The 19,634-nt window shown below is 38.4% G+C and overlaps 1 protein-coding gene across 2 annotated transcripts in view; it reads left to right on the top strand.

Annotated features, from left to right (window-relative positions):
* LPCAT2 (lysophosphatidylcholine acyltransferase 2) overlaps window positions 1–19,634 on the top strand; it is a 67,815-nt gene that overhangs the window by 838 nt on the left and 47,343 nt on the right. The window contains exons 2-5 of one of the 2 annotated variants that reach the window (XM_027044462.2): window positions 11,918–12,057; window positions 15,129–15,346; window positions 17,184–17,296; window positions 19,215–19,275. In XM_027044462.2, the coding sequence (XP_026900263.1) occupies window positions 11,918–12,057; window positions 15,129–15,346; window positions 17,184–17,296; window positions 19,215–19,275 (532 nt within the window). The remainder of the gene's footprint in view (window positions 1–11,917; window positions 12,058–15,128; window positions 15,347–17,183; window positions 17,297–19,214; window positions 19,276–19,634) is intronic. The other variant, XM_027044463.2, reaches the window with a different exon arrangement.

Below are 19,634 nucleotides of genomic sequence, written 5' to 3'. Positions count from 1 at the left end.
CAAGGATGTGGGTGTGAGAGGGGAGGCAGATCCAGGGGAGGGATGTGGGTGTGAGAGGGGAAGCAGATCCAGGGGAGGGGTGTGGGTCTGAGAGGGGAGGCAGATCCAGGGGAGGGGTGTGGGTCTGAGAGGGGAGGCAGGTCTAGAGGAGGGATGTGGGTCTGAGAGGGGAGGCAAGTCCAGGGCAAGGATGTGGGTGTGAGAGGGGAGGCAGATCCAGGGGAGGGATGTGGGTGTGAGAGGGGAGGCAGGTCTAGGGGAGGGGTGTGGGTCTGAGAGGGGAGGCAGGTCTAGGGGAGGGATGTGGGTCTGAGAGGGGAGGCAGGTCCAGGGCAAGGATGTGGGTGTGAGAGGGGAGGCAGATCCAGGGGAGGGATGTGGGTGTGAGAGGGGAGGCAGGTCTAGGGGAGGGGTGTGGGTCTGAGAGGGGAGGCAGGTCTAGGGGAGGGATGTGGGTCTGAGAGGGGAGGCAGATCCAGGGGAGGGATGTGGGGCTGAGAGGGGAAGCAGATCCAGGGGAGGGCCCTTGATATGACAGGGGCAGTTGTCGGAGGGGAGTGTGGGTGTGACGGGGGGTGGGGGGGTTGTGAGTCTGAGAAGCAAAGGCTCTGAGGAAGAACGAGATGTGGGACCTAGGAAGTGAGGGCTTTTGAAGGGACCACGAGTCTGGAAGGGGCGGAGGTGTAGGTGTGAGTATTGAGGACAAGTGGAGGATGGTCTGAAGGTGTGTGAGAAGAGAAAATGCAAAGAACATGTGGGTCTGAGAGGTGAGTCCTAAACAAGAGAAGACTGAGCAGGCCAGTGGCACAGGAAACATTCCGTGCTGAGAAGGGAGATGAATCTGTGACAAGAACTTCAACTCGAGTTTGTTAGTGTGGAGTGGAGGGGTGGGTGATGGGCAATCTATAGGAGAGTGTTGCTTGGGGAAGTCTTTTTTATTTTTTTTGCCTTAGGGAAGGAGAGGAGGCAGTCTGGGATGTGAAGAGTGAGGGAGAACGCAGAGAACCCGGGTCTGGAATTAGAACAAGGAAAGAAGTAAGGCTGGGATGATCTAGCTGAACAGGGGCATCAAGGGGAGGAAATCCGAATCTAGGAAAAGGGATAACGTGGGTCAGCTTAACGTGTTTCAAAAGTCATCACCCTGGATCATTCTTCACTCAAACACTTCTAGAGTCAACACTTCTTCAAACTTTTTTCCACTGTTAAAAATTGCTGAACATAAAAAGGAAGTTTCCTTTTCTTTCCTTTTTCTTGTAAAGCGCTGCTTTTACCATTAGCAGTTACAACTCCCTCTTTGGACTTCCTCTTTGGTAAAGTTAGCGATCAAAGAACAAGATAGAATGTGCAAGCTACATTTGTCCTGTGTGTTCTGCATGAAAAAAAGAAGGGGGGTTCATGTTTTCCTGTCCATCTCACACGTTTCTTTACTTCAAATCTGAAATAGTGCAATATTTGCATAGCCCACTTATATGTGCTGAGACCATTGTCCTCCACAGTGGAGGCAGGTTAGAGTAATGGGCATCTGTTGAAGAAGGGTGTGAGAGAGGAAGAGGAAGATAATGTAGTAATACCTCTTTGCAAAGAAGCTAAATGTTTAAAAATTTGACCCTAGTGTCTTTAAATGGACAGATATTCCCTTTGTATCTTAACATTTCTGAAACGCTTCTAAATACATTGACTATCCTACAGGATTAATTTTAGTCTGATTTGGTCAAATCAGTCATTCTTCAATGAAAGTATGTCTATTTGGCTTTATATTTTGGAGAGAGGGTCAAAGTGGTATATTTATATTTATTTATATTTTTATTACATCTAGAGTAAATTGTTTTGTTTGTTTATCTTTTTATACATGACCTGTTATTGTTTGGAGAGCACTTTCAAATAACTCTACAAGGGCTGTAGTATAATGGAAAGATCACTAGTCTTAGTCAGAAAACCTGCTCAGGCCCCACCATTTATTAGTTGTATGACTTTGGCCAAGTTACTTAACCTCTCTGAACTTCACTTTCCTCATTGATTAAATTGGGATAGTCTTAAATCAAAGGAGGGTTAAAATTAAGTGGGATAATGTGTGAAAGAATCTGGACTGTTTGCTGATCTTAATATTGATAGCTATGCTATTTGTTGTCTACAAATTTTATACTCTACTTAAAATTTACTACTTCTATTGAATGGAGTTGAATATAGTCTAGGTTTTTTGTTTTGTTTTGCTTTTGTTTTTTAAATTAAAAATATAGACCAGAGATACCAGAGAGGTTTCAATGTCTTGAACAGTCTGGGCAAAGGGAAGATTTAACTAGACTTGGTTGAAAAACAATGTTATCTATATTACCAAGTTTAAAAGGTGGATATACTTTCATTTAAGTATGACTTACTATGATCAATTCAGACTGAACTTAACCTTGAATAATGATCAATATCTCGCTTAAGGACTGTTGTCACTTGTGTATCTCCCTGTAAGACTTAGCTTTGCCCTTCCTCTTCTCTTTCTGACAATTTAAGGGTCTGCCGCTTAGTGGCATGGAAATAAGTTGCCTGGCTTTCATTTCCTCAACAGAATATGGAATTCAAATGAGTGTTTGGTAGTAACTGTGGGGCACTTACCACACCAACAATATTTTTTGGATGTCTATTATGTACCAGGCACAACTGTAATTTCTGGAGATACAACAAGACAAATAAGGACCCTGCCTATCTAAAGCTTATGTTTCACTGAAAAAGTTAAACAAATACAAAAAATATGAAATTCCATGTTTTAGTAGTCCTATGAAGAAAATCCAGAGGAGATAACCCTGAGAGTGTTGAAAGAACGCCTCCCTCCAGAGATGATGTACCAAATGGAAATATGGTGGAGAATCCTTTTAATTTGTCAGACGGTTCCTCAAAAATGGTTTATTTACTGTTAAATACCATTATTTGTTGCAAACCTGGAAATGGCACATAAAAAAGTTGCCCAATGTTTGACAACTTAATTAAATTTTGTATTAGCTACTAATTGTGAATGTGAGTAAATTGTATGAATATACTATAACTTCATTCTAACTGTCTGTTCAGGGTCTATGCTATGGTACTTTCTTACAGTAAAGGTTATTTCTAGGTTATTTGCAAGACTGTTTGCAAGGCTTATTTGACCTGCCTTGGAGGTCACCCAGTGCAAACAGTCTTTTCTCCACTGGTGTTTGTCAAAAACAATCAGAGGCAGTTGCTTAACATGACAGCTGCCTGAGGCAGTGAATAAAGATTGGAACAAACAATAGGTTTAACCAAAAACCTTACAAGAAAAAGCTAGGGAATGAGATGTCCTTAGGGGACTTTAAAAAGATTTGACATATTCATAGGAATTAGAAGGGCATCCACTTATATCGGTCTGTGTGTATACCCAAGGCTATACATGTGACCTGAAAACAAAACAAAACAAAACAACAGAATACCCTAAGCTCTCACCTCTAGCTAATCTTTAGGCTTTGTACAAACAGGAAGTAAAAGCTAAGGCAGAGCTGTGAACTTCTTCTTGGCTGTGTGTTGAAGATATGCTCCAACATACACACAAAAGATTCTTTGCAAACACTGGGAAACTTATTGGTTCTAGGCATGTAAGGAAATCTTATTTAATCATTAGCTGACTACTAAGCTCATTGGTCAGAGACTTCAGTAGCCACACATGACACATGACAAAAAATACAGGCTTTATAGAATTAGTTCATAAAAGTCACTGAACAAATAACAACAAACAGCAACAACAATAAACCCTGGTGATGGAAGAGAATATGATTTTCAGAGTTGTCATATTACTTAAAATGGTTTTTAACAAAAACAATTGCAATATATGCAAAGAACAATAAAGTATGTCCCATAAATAGGAAAAATAGCAGTCAATACAAACTATCCTTGAGGAAGCCCAGATATTGGACCTACTACTATCCAAGAACTTTAAATTAGATACTTTAAATATGTTCAGATAACTAAAGGAAACCATGTCTAAAGAACTAAAGGAAAATATGAGACAATGTATCACCAAATAGAGATAGAGATAGAAATTATAAAAAAGAACCAAGGGACACCTGGGTGACTCAGTTAGTTAACCATCCAACTTCGGCTCAGGTCATGATCTCACAATCTATGAGTCGAGCCCCACATTGGGCTCTGTGCTGACAGCTCAGAACCTGGAGCATGCTTCGGATTCTGTGTCTCCTTCTCTCTCTGCACCTCCCCCACTAGCTCTCTCTCTCTTTCTCTCTCTCTCTCTCAAAAATAAATAAACATTAAAAAAATTTTTTTAAAGAACCAAATAAAAATTGTGGAATTAAAAAGTACAATAGGTGACATGAAAAATTCACTAGAGGGACTCAACAGCAGACTTGAACAAACAGAAGAATCAGCAAATTTAAAGATAGAGCAATTGAGATTAACTAGTATGAGGAATATAAAGAAAAAAGGATACAGAAAAGTGAGCAGAAAAAAGATACAGAAAAGAGACCCGTAGAACACTATCACGTGTATCAACATAAGCATAATGGGAGCCACAGAAGGAGGCAAAGAATAATTGAAGAAAAAATGGCTGAAAACTTTCCAGATTCAGTGAAAAAAACATTAATTTACACATCCAAGAAGCTTAATGACTTCCAAGCATAATAAACTCAAAGATAAACTATACCCAGACACATCATAATCAAACTGTTAGAAGCCAAAGAAGAAGACAGAATCTTGAAAGCAGACTCATCATATACAAAGAGATCTTGAATAAGATTAATGTCTGATTGTTCATCAGGAACCATGGAGGCCAGAAGGCACTAGGATGATATACTCAAAGTGTTGAAAGTAGAAGGTTGTCAGCCAAGAATTATAGAGTCAGAAAAACTCTCCTTCAAAAGTAAAAGAGAAATTAAACAAAAACTGAGAGAATTTGTCACGAGCACACATTCCCTGAAAGAGATACTACAGGGAGAACTTTGGTTGAAATAATACTAGAGAGCAACTCCAATCCAAATGAAGAAATAAAAAAAATACTGGTAAAGATAACTACATGTATAAATATAAAAGACAATATAAAAATAATTTTTACTTATAAATCCTTTTGTCTTCTATGTGATTTAAAAGACAACTACATAAAGCAATTAGAAATATGTGTTGATAAACATATAGTGTATAAAGATGTAATTTGTATGACAATATAAGCAAACAGGAGGAAGGAGGAGACAGACATATAGAAGCACAATTTTTGTATACTATTACAATTAAGTTAGTATTAATCCAAACTAGGTTAGTGAAGATGGGAACACTTACAGCAACCACTAAAAAAATAATTTTAAATGAAGTGACAAGGGAATTAATAGGTACACTATAAAAATATCTGTTTAACATAAAAGAACTTTATGGAGAAATATAGAAATGCATATACATAAGATATGTAGAAAGCAAATAGTAAAAGAGCAGATTAAGTCTTATCAGTAATTACATTAAGTATAAATGGATTAAACACACTAATTAAAAGGCAGAGATTGGAAGAATGGATTAAAAATATATAATCCAACTCTATGCTATCTAAAAAGACACACTTCAGATTCAAAGACCCAAATAGGCTGAAAATAAAAGGACAGAGAAAGATATACCATGCAGACAGTAACCAAGAGACAATTGGAGGGGCTATATTAATATTAAGTAAAATAGACTTTAAGACAGAAATTGTTACTAGGATAAAGGAGGACACTTTATAATAAGAGGGTTGATTCATCTAGAAAATATAACAATTAGAGCCATATATGCACCTAACAACAGAGCCCCAAATACACAAAGCAAAACAGATTGAAGGGAGAAATAGACAATTCAACAATAGTAGTTATAGACTTCAAGTCCCTACTTTCAATAGTAGAACAGTGAAACAGTATAAACAAGGAAAAAACTTGAACAACACATTAGCTAGCCCTAAGATATATGCATGTATATATACATGTCTATATATATATATATACATATGTATGTATATATATATATAGACACTCCATCCAGCAGCAACAGAAAATGCATTTTTCTCAAGTGCCCATGGAACATTCTCTAGGACAGAGAATTATAGTAGGTCATAAAACATGTTTCAGTAAGTGTAAAAGAATTACAAGAATATAATGTATGTTCTTCAACCACAATGTATCTAAATTAGAAAAAAATAACAGAGGGTCACCTGGGTGGCTCAGTCAGTTAAGTGTCCGACTTCAGCTCAGGTCATGATCTCACAGTTCGTGGGTTTGAGCCCCAAATCGGACTCTGTGCTGTCAGCTCAGAGCCTGGAACCTGCTTCAGATTCTGTGTCTCCCTCTCTCTCTCTGCCCCTCCCCCACTCACACTCTCTCTGTCTGTGTCTTTCTCTCTCACAAATAAATAAACATTAAAAAAATTTTTTAAAAAAGAAAAAAATAACAGAAAAAAACTGGGAAATTCACAAATATGTGGAAGTTAAATTACCCCTAAAAAATCAATGATTCAGAGACGAAATCATAAAAATTAGTAAATACTTTGAGATGAATGAAAATGAAGACACTATACAAAAATATATGTGGTTAGCATTATCTTAATACCAAAATCTGGGGAAAAAAATGTTATAAGGAAAGGAAGTTACACACCAATTTCCCTCATGATCCTGATATAAGAACTCTTAAACTATTAGCAGGTCAAATATAGCAATGTGTGGAAAGGATAATATATCCTGTCCATGTTTGGTTTATCCCAGGAATACAAGGTTGGTTTAACCTACAAAAATTTATATTTCAATGAAATTTATCATATTAGCCAAAAATATGATAAGAAGTATACGATCATTTCAATGGATGCAGAAATTTTGATAACTCATTTGACAAAATTCAATATCCACTGATGTTTAAATAAATTTTCAGGAAAATAGAAATAAGAGGGAACTCTCTCAATGTAATAATAGGTATCTATGAAACACCTTTAGCTAGCATCATAATGGTGAAATAGTGAACCTGTTCCCCCAAAGTTTGGGAGCAAGACAAATATCTTGTTCAACACTTCTGTTCAACGTTGAAGTGGGGGTCCTAGTCAGTGCAATAAAATAGGAGGAGAAAGAAACAAAAGACATACAGATTAAAAAGGAAAGAGAAATAAGCCAGTCAGAGAAAGGCAAATACCGTATGATTTCACTTATATGTGGAATCTAAGAAACAAACAAACAAAATGAGCAAAGGGGAAAAAGAGACAAACCAAGAAACAGACTCATAACCATAGAGAACAAACTGATGGTTACCAGAGGGGGAGTGAGTGGGGAGGGTGGATAAGATAGGTGATGGGGATTAAGGCACCTGTCTTGATAAGCATCAGGTGATGTATGGAATTGTTCAATCACTATATTGCACACCTGAAACTAATGTAACACTGTATGTTCATTATATTGGAATTTTAAAGTTTTAAAAATTAAAAATGAAAAAGCAGAAAAGGTATAACTGTATTTATTCACAGATGTCATGTTTGTATATGTAGAATATCCTAAAGAATCTGCAAAATGACTAGCAACCAGAATTAATATGTGAAGTTGACTAGGTTGTAGGGTATAAGCGTAAAACTTAAAATCAGTTATAGGTCTATATACTAGTAGCAAGCGATTGCCAAATAAAATTAAACGATCTTATTTATAATAGCAATAAAATAATGTTAAATAATTAAGAATGTATTTAACCAAAAATATGTAAAACCAGTACACTGAAAACAACAAAACACCATTGTGAGAAATTAATGAAACTTAACATAAGTGGAGAGAGATATATCATGTTTATAAATTGGAAGAATCAATATTATTATGGTGATAATTCCTTCCAGATCGATCTATAGATTTAATAAACCCTATAGATTCATTGAAATCTCAAGAGACTTTTTTGTTTGTGTGGAAACTGAAAAATTAATTCTGAAATGTATGTATGGATGAAATGCAAAGGATCTAGATTAACCCAAAAAAAGTTTGAAGAAAAACCTGCAGAACATATACTACCTGATTTCAAGACTTACTAAAAAGAGTGACAGAAGTGGAGAGGATGAGGTATTGACAGAATAGATGAATCAATCATATCAACCAATAAATGAACCATAATAGAGAGCCCACACATATGTGTTCAACTGATTTTTAACAGAGTTGCCAAGAAAGTCATTATGGTGTATCAGGTCTTTTCAACAAATAGTGTTGGAACAACTAGATAAAGCTGTGGACAAAAACAAACCATGATCCCTACCTCACACCACACACAGAAAGTAATTTAAGATGGGTCATAGACCAAAACCATACAGCTTCTAGAAAAGAATGTAAAATATCATCATGACCTTGAGGTAAGTAAAGATTTCTTAGAAAGGACACAGAAAACTAAAACTAAAACTTGATAAATTAGTCTGCGTCAGAATTAAAATTCTTCTCATCAGAAGATAATCATTAAGAAAATTAAAAAGCAAGCCATGGAATGGAACAAAATATTTCAATATTTTAATACATATAATGACAAAGGTCTTATATGTGGAACATATAAAGAACTCCTCCAAATTGATAAGAGAATGACTAACAACCCAATAAACATAGGCCAAAGATTTGAACAGACACTTAACATAAAAAGTTAGAGGAATGACCAGTAAGCACATGAAGAATGTGCTCAACATCATGGTTCATTAAGGAAATGTGAATTAAAACCACATTGAGATATTATTTTACGCCCCCTTGAATGCCTACAAAGACTGACAGCACCGAATATTGGTGAGGATATGAAGCAACAGAAACTTCCATGTTTTGTCAGTGGAGACATAAAATCATACAACCCATTTGGGAAACTGTTTGGCAGTGTCTTATAAATTTATCCATTCTGACCCAATGGCTTTACTCCTGGTGAAGTGAAAATGTATGAGCACCAGAGATTTGAGCTTTAATGTCCATGGGAACTATATTCATAATAGCTAAAAACTTATAATAGGCCAAATGTCCATGAGCAAATGAATGGATAAATGAATCATGATATATTCATTCAGTGGAATAATACTCTGCAATTTAAAAGACTTTACCATGTTATGTATTGACATTATGTCTTTTTGGTACATAATGACGACAGGTAGAATCTCAAAAATATGAAGGGAAAAGAAGCCAGACAGAAAAGAATGCATACTGTGTGATCTCTATGTGACAATCTAGGACAGGCAAGACTAGGGTGAAAAAGAGCCTGTCAGTGGTTACCGAGGGCCAGGGAGGCTATACTAACTGCTGAGTGGCACAAAGGAACTTTTTTGGGTGATTGGACTGTTTTATATCCCGGTTGTGGTGGTGTTTGCATAAGGATATATTTGAAAAACTCATGCTCTCTACACTTAAAATAGGTGCATTTTATTTTATGTACATTATGCCTTAATAAAGTTGATTTTTTAATATTTATCTTAGTTTCGAGAAAGAGTGAGGGAGAGAGAAAATCCCAAGCAGGCTCTGTGCTGTCAGCACAGAGCCCCATGTGGTACTCGATCTCATGAACCATGCGATCATGAGTTGAGCCAAAATCAAGAGTTAGACGCTTAACTGACTGAGCCACCAGGCACCCCAGAAGTTTTTTTTTTTTTTTTAATGTTCATTCGTTTTTGAGAGAGAGAGAGAGAGAGAGCATGAGGGGCAGAGAGGGGGTCAGAGGATCCGAAGCAGGATCTGACAGCTGTGAACCTGATGTGGGGCTCAAACTCACAAACTGTGAGATCATTACCTGAGCCGAACAAAGTCGGGCGCTCAATCAACTGAGCCACCCAGGAACCCTGATTTTTTTTTTAAAAAAGAATACCACCGGGGCACCTGGGTGGCTCAGTTGGTTAAGCGTCCAACTTCGGCTTAGGTCATGATCTCACGGTCCGTGAGTTCGAGCCCTGCGTCGGGCTCTGGGCTGATGGCTCAGAGCCTGGAGCCTGTTTCAGATTCTGTGTCTCCCTCTCTCTCTGACTGTCCCCCATTCATGCTCCGTCTCTCTCTGTCTCAAAAATAAATAAACATTTAAAAAAAATTAAAAAGAATACTAAGACCAAATGTTGGTAAGGATGTACAAATGACTGAAATTCCCATACATTGCCAGTAATACTTTAAAATGATACAACCACTGTGGAGAGTGGTTTGGCAATTTCTGATAAAGTTAAACTATCTATGACCCCGCAATTCCACTCCTAGGTAGTTACTTAAGAGAAATGGAAACCCACATCCACAAAAAGTCTCCTAGAAGAAAGTTCATAGTGGCTTTAGTCATAAGAGCCCACAACTGGAAACGGCCAAAAGATTCATCAACATAATAATAGATAAATAGATTGTCATGCAGGCAATACACTGGAACTATATTCTGCAATAAAAAAAAATGGATTACTGATTTGCAAAATCACATAGTTGAATTTCAAAACCCATTGTGTTAACTGGGAGAGGGTCGACGCATAAGAATGCATGATGTATGATTCATTTATATGACCTTCAAGAACAGACAAAACTAATCCATGGTGATGGAAATCCAGAATTGGTTGCCTAAAAGGGTAGGGATTCACTGGAAGAGGCCCAAGATGACTCTCTGGATGGTAGACATGTTCTGTGTCTTGATTGGTGTTGCAAGGGTACATATTTATCAAACGTCACTGAATTATGTACTTAAGATCCGTGCATTTTCCTCATATGTAATTTTGACTTCAAACATGCACACAGGCACATGGATAACTTGATAGAGATTGAATTGTATGTTAAACCATTTGATAGAAAAGTGGAACAATTTTGGTGTCTCTCATAAATTGTTTGATGATGCTCAGATTTCCATCAAGGGGCAATAGAGGCAGAAGGACCGCACTGTGTGACTAGTGTAATTGGCTAATAGAAGAAAGGTAATCTGGTATGCATAAGGGCCGTGTATTTAAAAGTCAAGATGGTATAGGATGAAGAGCAAGGGCTTTGTAACCACGCCGGGTTCAAACCCTGGTGCTGCTACTTGGTAACTGTGATCTTAAAGTAGCTTCACTTAGCTTCCTCTTTGCCATCCCTTCCTGGAGGTAAAACAACCTAAGGTCATAGGAATCAAATAGGTCACCACCTGCCAGGTGCTTAGAGTGCCTGCTTCCTAGTAAGCCCTCATGTGTTGTTGGTTATTTATAGTTTTCATTCTTCTTCCTTATTTTTTTATTGTTATTTGTACTTTTCCCTTCTCCATCTCCTTATTGTTATTAATTATAAAGGTCTGGCAGGTATAAAAATCATGCATTTACTCCTTTACACTCTAACACCTTCATTAACACTCTTCCTTCCACTCAGCTCTCAAAAAGCGATTTCCCCTCTCACCTTGCTAGCTTCTGCTTGTCTTTCTTTCTTTTTTTAAAGTTTATTATTTTGAGAGTGAGAGAGAGAGAGAGAGACAGAGAGAGAGTCCATGAGCTGGGAAAGGCAGAGAAAGAGGAAGAGAAAGAGAGAGAGGGAGAATTCAAGCAGGCTCTTGCACTGCCAGCACCGAGCCCGATGCGGAACTCAAACCCATGAACTGTGAGATCATGGCCTGAGCCAAACGAAGTCAAGACCCAGATGCTTAACTGACTGAGCCACCCAGGCACCCCTGTGCTTGTCTTTGGAGACCATTCAGCCTTCAACTCCTCCAGGAAGCTTTCCCTGACTGCTAAGTCAGACACATTGTTTCTATCACCTTCCTTGATAAATAGATCAAGTTGTCATTATAGTACCTGGTTTTATTCACTGTTGCTTTTGCCAGATGTAGTTTCTTTTCCCTTGTGCTTAGATTTTCATGTCTGGTGCATGTTAATGTTCAGTTTATCCTTCAGTGAACACGTGAATAACACAAAACTTTCCTCTTACGTGTTTCAGTCTGATAGCCAGAACATTCCAATATTGTCCACTCATCTTTTTTTTTTTTTAATCAATTTTCACTTTCAGATTTTCTTTCTTGGAATTATCCTGCTTCCAATCCGTGTCTTACTGGTTGCATTAATTATATTACTGGCATGGCCATTTGCTGCAATTTCAACAGCATGCTGTCCTGAAAAGCTGACCCATCCAATAACTGGTTGGAGGAGGTAAGAAATAATAATGTCTAAATGTTAGTTAAATCAAGATTAAAGAAGCAATTACTGTGGTTTAGTCATCAATCAGTAGTTTTATCTAATGTTGCCTACTCACTATTAACCATTTATTTTCTTTTTCTCAGACGAAACGGTTCTTAAATTCATCACATATAGAAATTTTTGCCCAAGCGCCTTATGATAATTTTCTGTTGAAGTTGTAATTTCCCAATATTAAAATATTGTTTTCTGAGTCATTGCCAAAAAGTGAGAGGTCCCTGATTCTGGGAAACCCAACTAGTATACTTGAAACCTTTACAGCTGAAAACTATGGGTCTTTCCTCTGCTGTCCCTCAGTCATGACATTTACTTTTGTCCCTCTGTAGTAAGTACATACTTTCTGCCGTGGTGCAAGTAAGTGGATCAGCTATAGTGTATTTTTGAATATTTATCTAATCAGCAGGGTAGTTGAGAATAAACTCATCACCAATTAATAGTTACTGGTAAAAGTTCATTCCCATTGGACAGAGCCAACTTGTTGCCGTAAGTATGTCCTGAGAGTGAAGGCTTGTAAGGTGGGCTCCTTGGAATAGAAAGCCATAGGTGAGGTGCAGGGCACCATTGAACTCTCTAAAATTGTCCACTTTGTTTAAAATTTGTATGCTACATAGGGTCTATTCCTTTCTTCCAAATCTCCAATGAGAATGTCCTCCAAAAATTTTGAAAATCACTGTTCTAGAAACTTTTAAAGAAATATGCAATTTACTCTTCAGTTCATGTTCTAGTGAATAATGTCAACATTCAGCACAAGACTGGTTTCCAGTGGAAGTGAATACAAGGCTCCAGTGTCCCCAGAGAATAATACCACCTTAATCCTTGCAAATCATAATCCTTTGCTTTATGATTCAAGGCCGTGTGTCCCTAAAAAATACTTTAAGAGAGATTTTTTTCATGACTGGCCAATTCCTTTCAATTATCTCTTTGGTTTCTGTTGTTAACAGCTTATGAAGCCCTATCATGATGGAAGGAGTAGTCTAAGAATCCAGAAAACAGATTAAATAAGTGTCAGAAAAGAACGTTCCGGGGGCCTGGGTGGCTCGGTCTGTTGAGCACCAACTTCGATTCAGTTATGGTCTCGGTTTGTGAGTTCAAGCCCTATGTCGGGCTCTGTGCTGACAGCTCAGCCTGGAGCCTGCTTCAAATCCTCTCTCTCTCTCTCTGTCCCTCCCCCGCTCATGCTGTCTCTCTGTCTCTCTCTCTCTCAAAAATAAAATAAATATTAAAAAAAAATAAAGTTCCATTTTTTCCAATTAAGCAAGTATTTCTACTTCCTCTCAAACAGGTAACATTGAAATTAATTATGTAGCCCCAAACTTTTAGCCCTTTTAAAATCTTTTTAAAAAGTGTTTAACAGCTCTGAATATGGGATAGTTTAGAATGCGGTTGTCAAAATCTACACCACTTTAAATCAAAAATAAGGGTGGAAATCGGTAAAGGGGTGAGCTTTTTATCCTTATGTAAAATAGACGCTGAACTCTAAACAGCAAGGAGAGAGACGGTCATTTCCCTGTGCCCTCTGGAAAGTACATTGGCTTTCTGTGTCTCACTTCTCCTTACTGTGGAGTAAAAGTCAGAGAAACTTCCTCAGTGACTAGTTGCTTAATAGCCCCTCGCTGTATTGCTACAAGACTACCGAGAGAATTAGACAGGAAGTCTACTTTTTCAAGCTCTCATTGGATGTGTTACGGGAAAGACGCATGTTTTGTTTTTCATGAAAACTGCATGCCTCTTCACATACTCAGATATCCATCCTGTGTTTGCATTTCTAGGAATGTGTTTCTGTTTCCCAACTCAACTGAGCTTATCAAGGACAGGGACTGGATAGTCTTAGTCCTATGTGTCCAGCAGAGGTCCTGGCACAGTTTGATGAATTAATTAGTCTTTAATGGCATAAATTCTTTTAAATTTTTTTAAATGTTTGTTTATTTTTGAGAGAGACAGAGACAGAATGCGAGTGGGTTAGGGGCAGAGAGAGAGGGAGACACAGAAGCAGAAGCAGGCTCCAGGCTCTGAGCTGTCAGCACAGAGCCCGACGCGGGGCTGGAACCCACGAACCGTGAGATCATGACCTGAGCCGAAGTCGGACACTCATCCGACTGAGCCACCCAGGCGCCCCTGACAAATTCTTTGTAAAAAAGTAAGCAGTTAGATTTCTGAAATTGTGTAAGTGCATCTACGTTCCAGGAAAGCGAGATGGTGACTTTAGCTTTTAAGATTTTTGATGATGTCTAAGAGCTATAATGACATAAGTAATAAGGCTTTAAAAAATTATTCCTAAAATAACTGACGACTGATGCAGCATGAGAGTTCTAAAAGTGTCTGGGGAGATAGCATCATTGTTACACAAGTGTACATTCCCGAGGTCACTCCTGTGAAGAACAATACTGATTTGGATTTCTCAGTGGGGGACGTGTGTTGAAGATTCATTTTTATCCCTCTGTAGTCATAGAATCATGGAGCCACTTAGTAGCCATATGTCCATGGGAAATTGTACTTCTCTGTGCCTCAGTTTTCTGATCTGCAAAATGAGGATGCTAAAAAATAAAATCCATTTCATACAATTGGGCTGAAGATTAAATAAATTAATAATTGTAAAGTATTTAGAATAGTACGTGGCAAAAAGAATCCCATGTAACTGTTAGCTATATTCTTCTTAGCTCATATTTAAAAAAAAATTTTTTTTAACGTTTTATTTATTTTTGAGACAGAGAGAGACAGAGCATGAACGGGGGAGGGGCAGAGAGAGAGGGAGACACAGAATCGGAAACAGGCTCCAGGCTCTGAGCTGTCAGCACAGAGCCCGACGCGGGGCTCGGACTCACGGACCGCGAGATCGTGACTTGAGCTGAAGTCCGCCGCTTAACCGACTGAGCCACCCAGGCGCCCCTTAGCTCATATTTTAAAATGAAGTGTTCCGACATGTTTGGGTTTTTGTATTGTGTTTTAGAGTAAAGCCCTGCTGTTAGTTGAGATTAACAAAGCTAATTGTGTCTTTTTTTTTTTTTTTTTAATATTTATTTCCAAAGGAAAATTACTCAACAAGTTTTGAAGTTTCTGGGTCATGCCATGTTCTTATCCATGGGATTCATGGTTACTGTGAAAGGAAAGGTGGCAAGTGCTGCGGAGGCACCAATTTTTGTCGCTGCCCCTCATTCAACATTCTTTGATGGGATTGCCTGTGTCGTAGCTGGGTTACCTTCCATGGTGTCTCGGAACGAGAACGCACAGGTCCCTCTGATTGGCAGTAAGTACTTGTAAGACAATATAGATATTTTCATGCTTGGGGTTCAAATTTGTAAAAAAATCATATATAGTTTATCGGTAGGCTTTTTAAAAACTTTAAAATAATGAAACACTTCAAAGCGATTTATTCACTTTTTAAAAAATGTTTATTTATTTTTGAGAGAGAGAGAGAGAGAGAGAGAGAGAGAGAGAAATAGAGCAGGGGAGGGACGGAGAGAGGGCGACAGAGGATCCGAAGTGGGGTCTGTACTGAGAGCGGAGAGCCCAATGCGGGGCTCGAACTCACGAACGTGGAGATCGTGACCTGAAGCCAGATGCTTAACCGACTGAGCCACCCAGGTGCCCCTATTTTCTTACTTTTAATGAGGAACTATATTTTCAGAATGAGTTTGTGATAAAGTTTAGAGACTCCCCTACCTGTACCCTTATAATTCTTAATAAATTCATATCTTTATCAGGGTCCAGTGACTTCCTTTTGTTCTTTTTTTTTTTTTTTTAATTTTTTTTCAACGTTTATTTTATTTTTGGGACAGAGAGAGACAGAGCATGAACGGGGGAGGGGCAGAGAGAGAGGGAGACACAGAATCGGAAACAGGCTCCAGGCTCTGAGCCATCAGCCCAGAGCCCGACGCGGGGCTCGAACTCACGGACCGCGAGATCGTGACCTGGCTGAAGTCGGACGCTTAACCGACTGCGCCACCCAGGCGCCCCTCCTTTTGTTCTTATATAGCTAGAAAGACCGAGTTTCAAGTACCAAACATGCTTGATTTTCTGGAGGGAGAATTGAACCAGAGAACTGGTGAAAACACTGTGTTACGTGCTATTTCACGAATTTCTCTTGAGAGTATTAAGCTCACACTCACACGGAGTCTTTCCTCTTAACTCTGTTTTCTTATTATTGCCCCAGAATCTCCATGAGGGACGTGAAACTCTTTGAAAATTATGATGTAGAACAATAAGTACTTCCTGCCGTATAAAATAATGAAGCAAATGAAATGCTTATCCCACCAGGTGCTATGGTCTCTCCCTAGGGTGTGAGTCTCTAAGTGACTGGTCCCCGGTTGCCCCATGGTTATTGCAAGCCGCAAGTGGTGACAGAGTGGGTGTGGAGGTTGCCTGAGGTTGCCTTGGCGCTTTGGAGAAACAGTCGTGTCCTCAGCTTTGTCATTCAGCTCAGAAAAATTCTCTCTGTCTCTCTTTCTTTCGCTCATTCTTTTTTTTTTCCCTCAGTGTAGCCGCAGTGCTTTGTATCATATGGCATTTTCCTGGAAAGCTGTTTAGCAATGGAATTTTGGCAAATTGAGGCTTATTTTGCATGCCTGAGGAAGCTACCTACTCAGAAGACTGTTGTGCTGAAAATTTTAGTAAAATTAATAATTGCCCCTTATTCGTATGTACTGTGAATTCACATAATCAGTTTTCTTTTTTTTTTTTCAAAATTTGTTTAATGTTTATTTATTTTTGAGAGAGAGACAGAGAGACAGAGTGTGAGTGGGTAGGAGCAAAGAGAGAGGGAGACACATAATCCAAAGCAGGCTCCAGGCTCCGAGCTGTCAGCACAGAGCCTGATGCGGGGCTCAAACCCACAAGCTGTGAGATCATGACCTGAGCCGAAGTCTGACGCTTAACTGACTGAGCCACCCAGGCGCCTCTGGAAGCTAAATTCTTATAAACTTTAAATTGGAGGGTTTTTTTTTAAAAAGTTCTCTTTGATTTGCTGTATTTTAATTTTACATAACACTTGTTTTATGATTCATACAGTATCATTGCTGTGATAGCTTTAGCCAAAAAAAAAAAAAAAAAAAACACTCAGTTGTGACCTTTTGTTTGTTTTCAAGGACTTTTACGAGCTGTGCAGCCAGTGCTGGTGTCCCGTGTAGATCCGGATTCTCGAAAAAACACAATAAATGAAATAATAAGGCGAGCAACATCAGGAGGACAGTGGCCGCAGGTAAAACACAGGGGACGTTCATTTAGAATACTGTGAGTTTGTTTCTTGTTTGTGTACTTGGAAATCGTTTGGCTCCACAGATGGCAGTATCTGGGGACACCTATGCTAGGTGTCTTCAGCATAATAGAAGCAGAATAAATGAATGAGTATTCAGAAGTCTTCTTCCCCAGGAGATATCCCGTGGGATTAAATGTATCATTCTTTCTTATTCTCCGGCCTCTTTGAACCAATTTTTACTTTGTGTCATAAAAAAATACATTCTCTGAATTTATTTATAATCTTAAAGACAGCCTATCAAAAAGCTCAATTATAGTCAACGGTATGGTACGTTTATTGGGGGGAAAAAAAGGGATTATGATCTTGGTCTTATCCAAAGTATATTTAGACAGAGCTTTTCAGATCAAGGGGTATTATAAGGAATCACCTATAGAACTTTTCCAGACTCTCCCATCTCACTACCTCCAACCCCTGGAATGCCTTTGGAAGGTAAGGGGAGGGGCAACAATTACTGGATAATTCTGATAAGTATCGCTCTATCTTGGCCCTGTGATCTGGCCACCCATGATGATGCGTAGATGTTATAATACCAAGAGGAGTATCACCCAGCAGGAGGTTTCAGAAACCCAGGGATGTGAGGAATGATTTAAAAAGTGACCAGGAAGAAGTGACACTTGGAATAAGGGTTTGACTTTTCTCTTTGGATCCAACGACTATATCTAGGATTGTGGGCAAAAGTTAACAAATAGGTAAGATTTCAGCTCATTTCACCCACCTCAAGGAACTTTCTGTCCAGAGACAGAATGATCTGATCTGAAATCCTTTTCTAGAATTTTCAGGCACTGGCTAAGCAACAACTTGAGCGGGGGGAGGGGAGTGTTGTAGAAAGAATTCAAGCACTGGAAAGGCTATATGGCTTTTAATGCCCCTTCCAGATCTGAGATTTTATGATTTACTCTATATCCGTTCATTGTTAATGGAGTAGCTGTAGAATTTCCGTTGAATGAGCCATGTTTGATAGTGTATCTTGTTGTAATAGGAAACCTGTTTTGTTTTTTGTTTTGTTTTGTTTTTAAATTGGGGGATGAAATTGCACACACTTACAATCTTTATTTTATAAATAGCCTGTCATTGTGGCACATTAGGCTGATTAAGTTTTCCCTTTCTAATTATTAAACGATACAAATACTAACTAAGTACACATACTAACTTCTGTGGGTGCAGGATTTTTCTTTTTTGTTATTTTATGTACTTGGCAATTTACTTGTTGCCAAATCCTGAAATCCTTAGCAAATCCAGCCTGTTCCGTTAATGGGGAAACTAACTGTGCTCTGTGTCTTTCACTTGAAGAACACAAAGGCCTATGTTAAATGCTAAAAACACTTTCTCAAACAAGATACTAAACTGTATTCCATATGTCTACTAATTCAAGGGAGCATAAAGTGTACTGCAAGTATTTCCTCCTTTTTGCTTCCTCCATATATCCCTAAACTATGTGTTGTAGGAGTGAATATCATTTAACAGGGAAAACAGAAACAAGGAAGTAGGAACGATTTGGTTAAGGATGTATAGCAGTAGAGGAAAGAATCTAATGTGCTCTTTGACCAGGTCTCAGGGTCTATATCTTCTTTTAAATTTATTTCAGATCATTAGCATCATCATTAAGAAACATTTGCTAAGTGTATTTTCTATTCAAAGCTTTAATCCGTTTTCTAATTACCTTAATGGTCAGACGACAGTTCTTTTAGAGGAAAACCGAATAATCTGATTCTAGTTTTCGGTAGAATCAAGTGTTAGCCTTTTATTTCATTTTCGTCTTCTAAGAATTGGCAGCTATTTGTGAAGTTGTAAGAAACTGAGTAAAGAGGTAACCAATTCATTGGACTGAAATATTAAATCTACGTATTCCTTTTCTCCCAAGATACTAGTTTTCCCAGAAGGTACTTGTACTAATCGTTCCTGTTTGATTACTTTTAAACCAGGTGAGATCAATTAAATTATGTACTATAACAAACTATGGAAGATTTCTCAAATGATTTGATACTAATACACAAAACAATCTGTTAGTTTGTTCTGGGCGTTTCTTTTCCGATAAAAAGTTTTTAACACAGTGAATCTGCAGAACTCCTTTACTTTCTCTTTTGGTATCACAACCCCTTCTTCCTTGGATAGTTGTGTGTGTGTGTGTGTGTGTGTGTGCACGCGCGTGTGTGTGTGCATGCACACGCACACACATGCACACACATATCCATGCACACGCAGAAACCACTGGCAGATTTTTCTTTTCCTTCAAGGCTACCCTCACAGACACCCCAGGTCCTGTGTTTTCTAATAGAAAACA

Source organism: Acinonyx jubatus, chromosome E2 (genome assembly GCF_027475565.1).
Source record: "Acinonyx jubatus isolate Ajub_Pintada_27869175 chromosome E2, VMU_Ajub_asm_v1.0, whole genome shotgun sequence".
Lineage (NCBI taxonomy): Eukaryota > Metazoa > Chordata > Mammalia > Carnivora > Felidae > Acinonyx > Acinonyx jubatus.
Note: the sequence above shows the minus strand (reverse complement) of the source record. Positions and strands in the feature narration are given on the sequence as shown.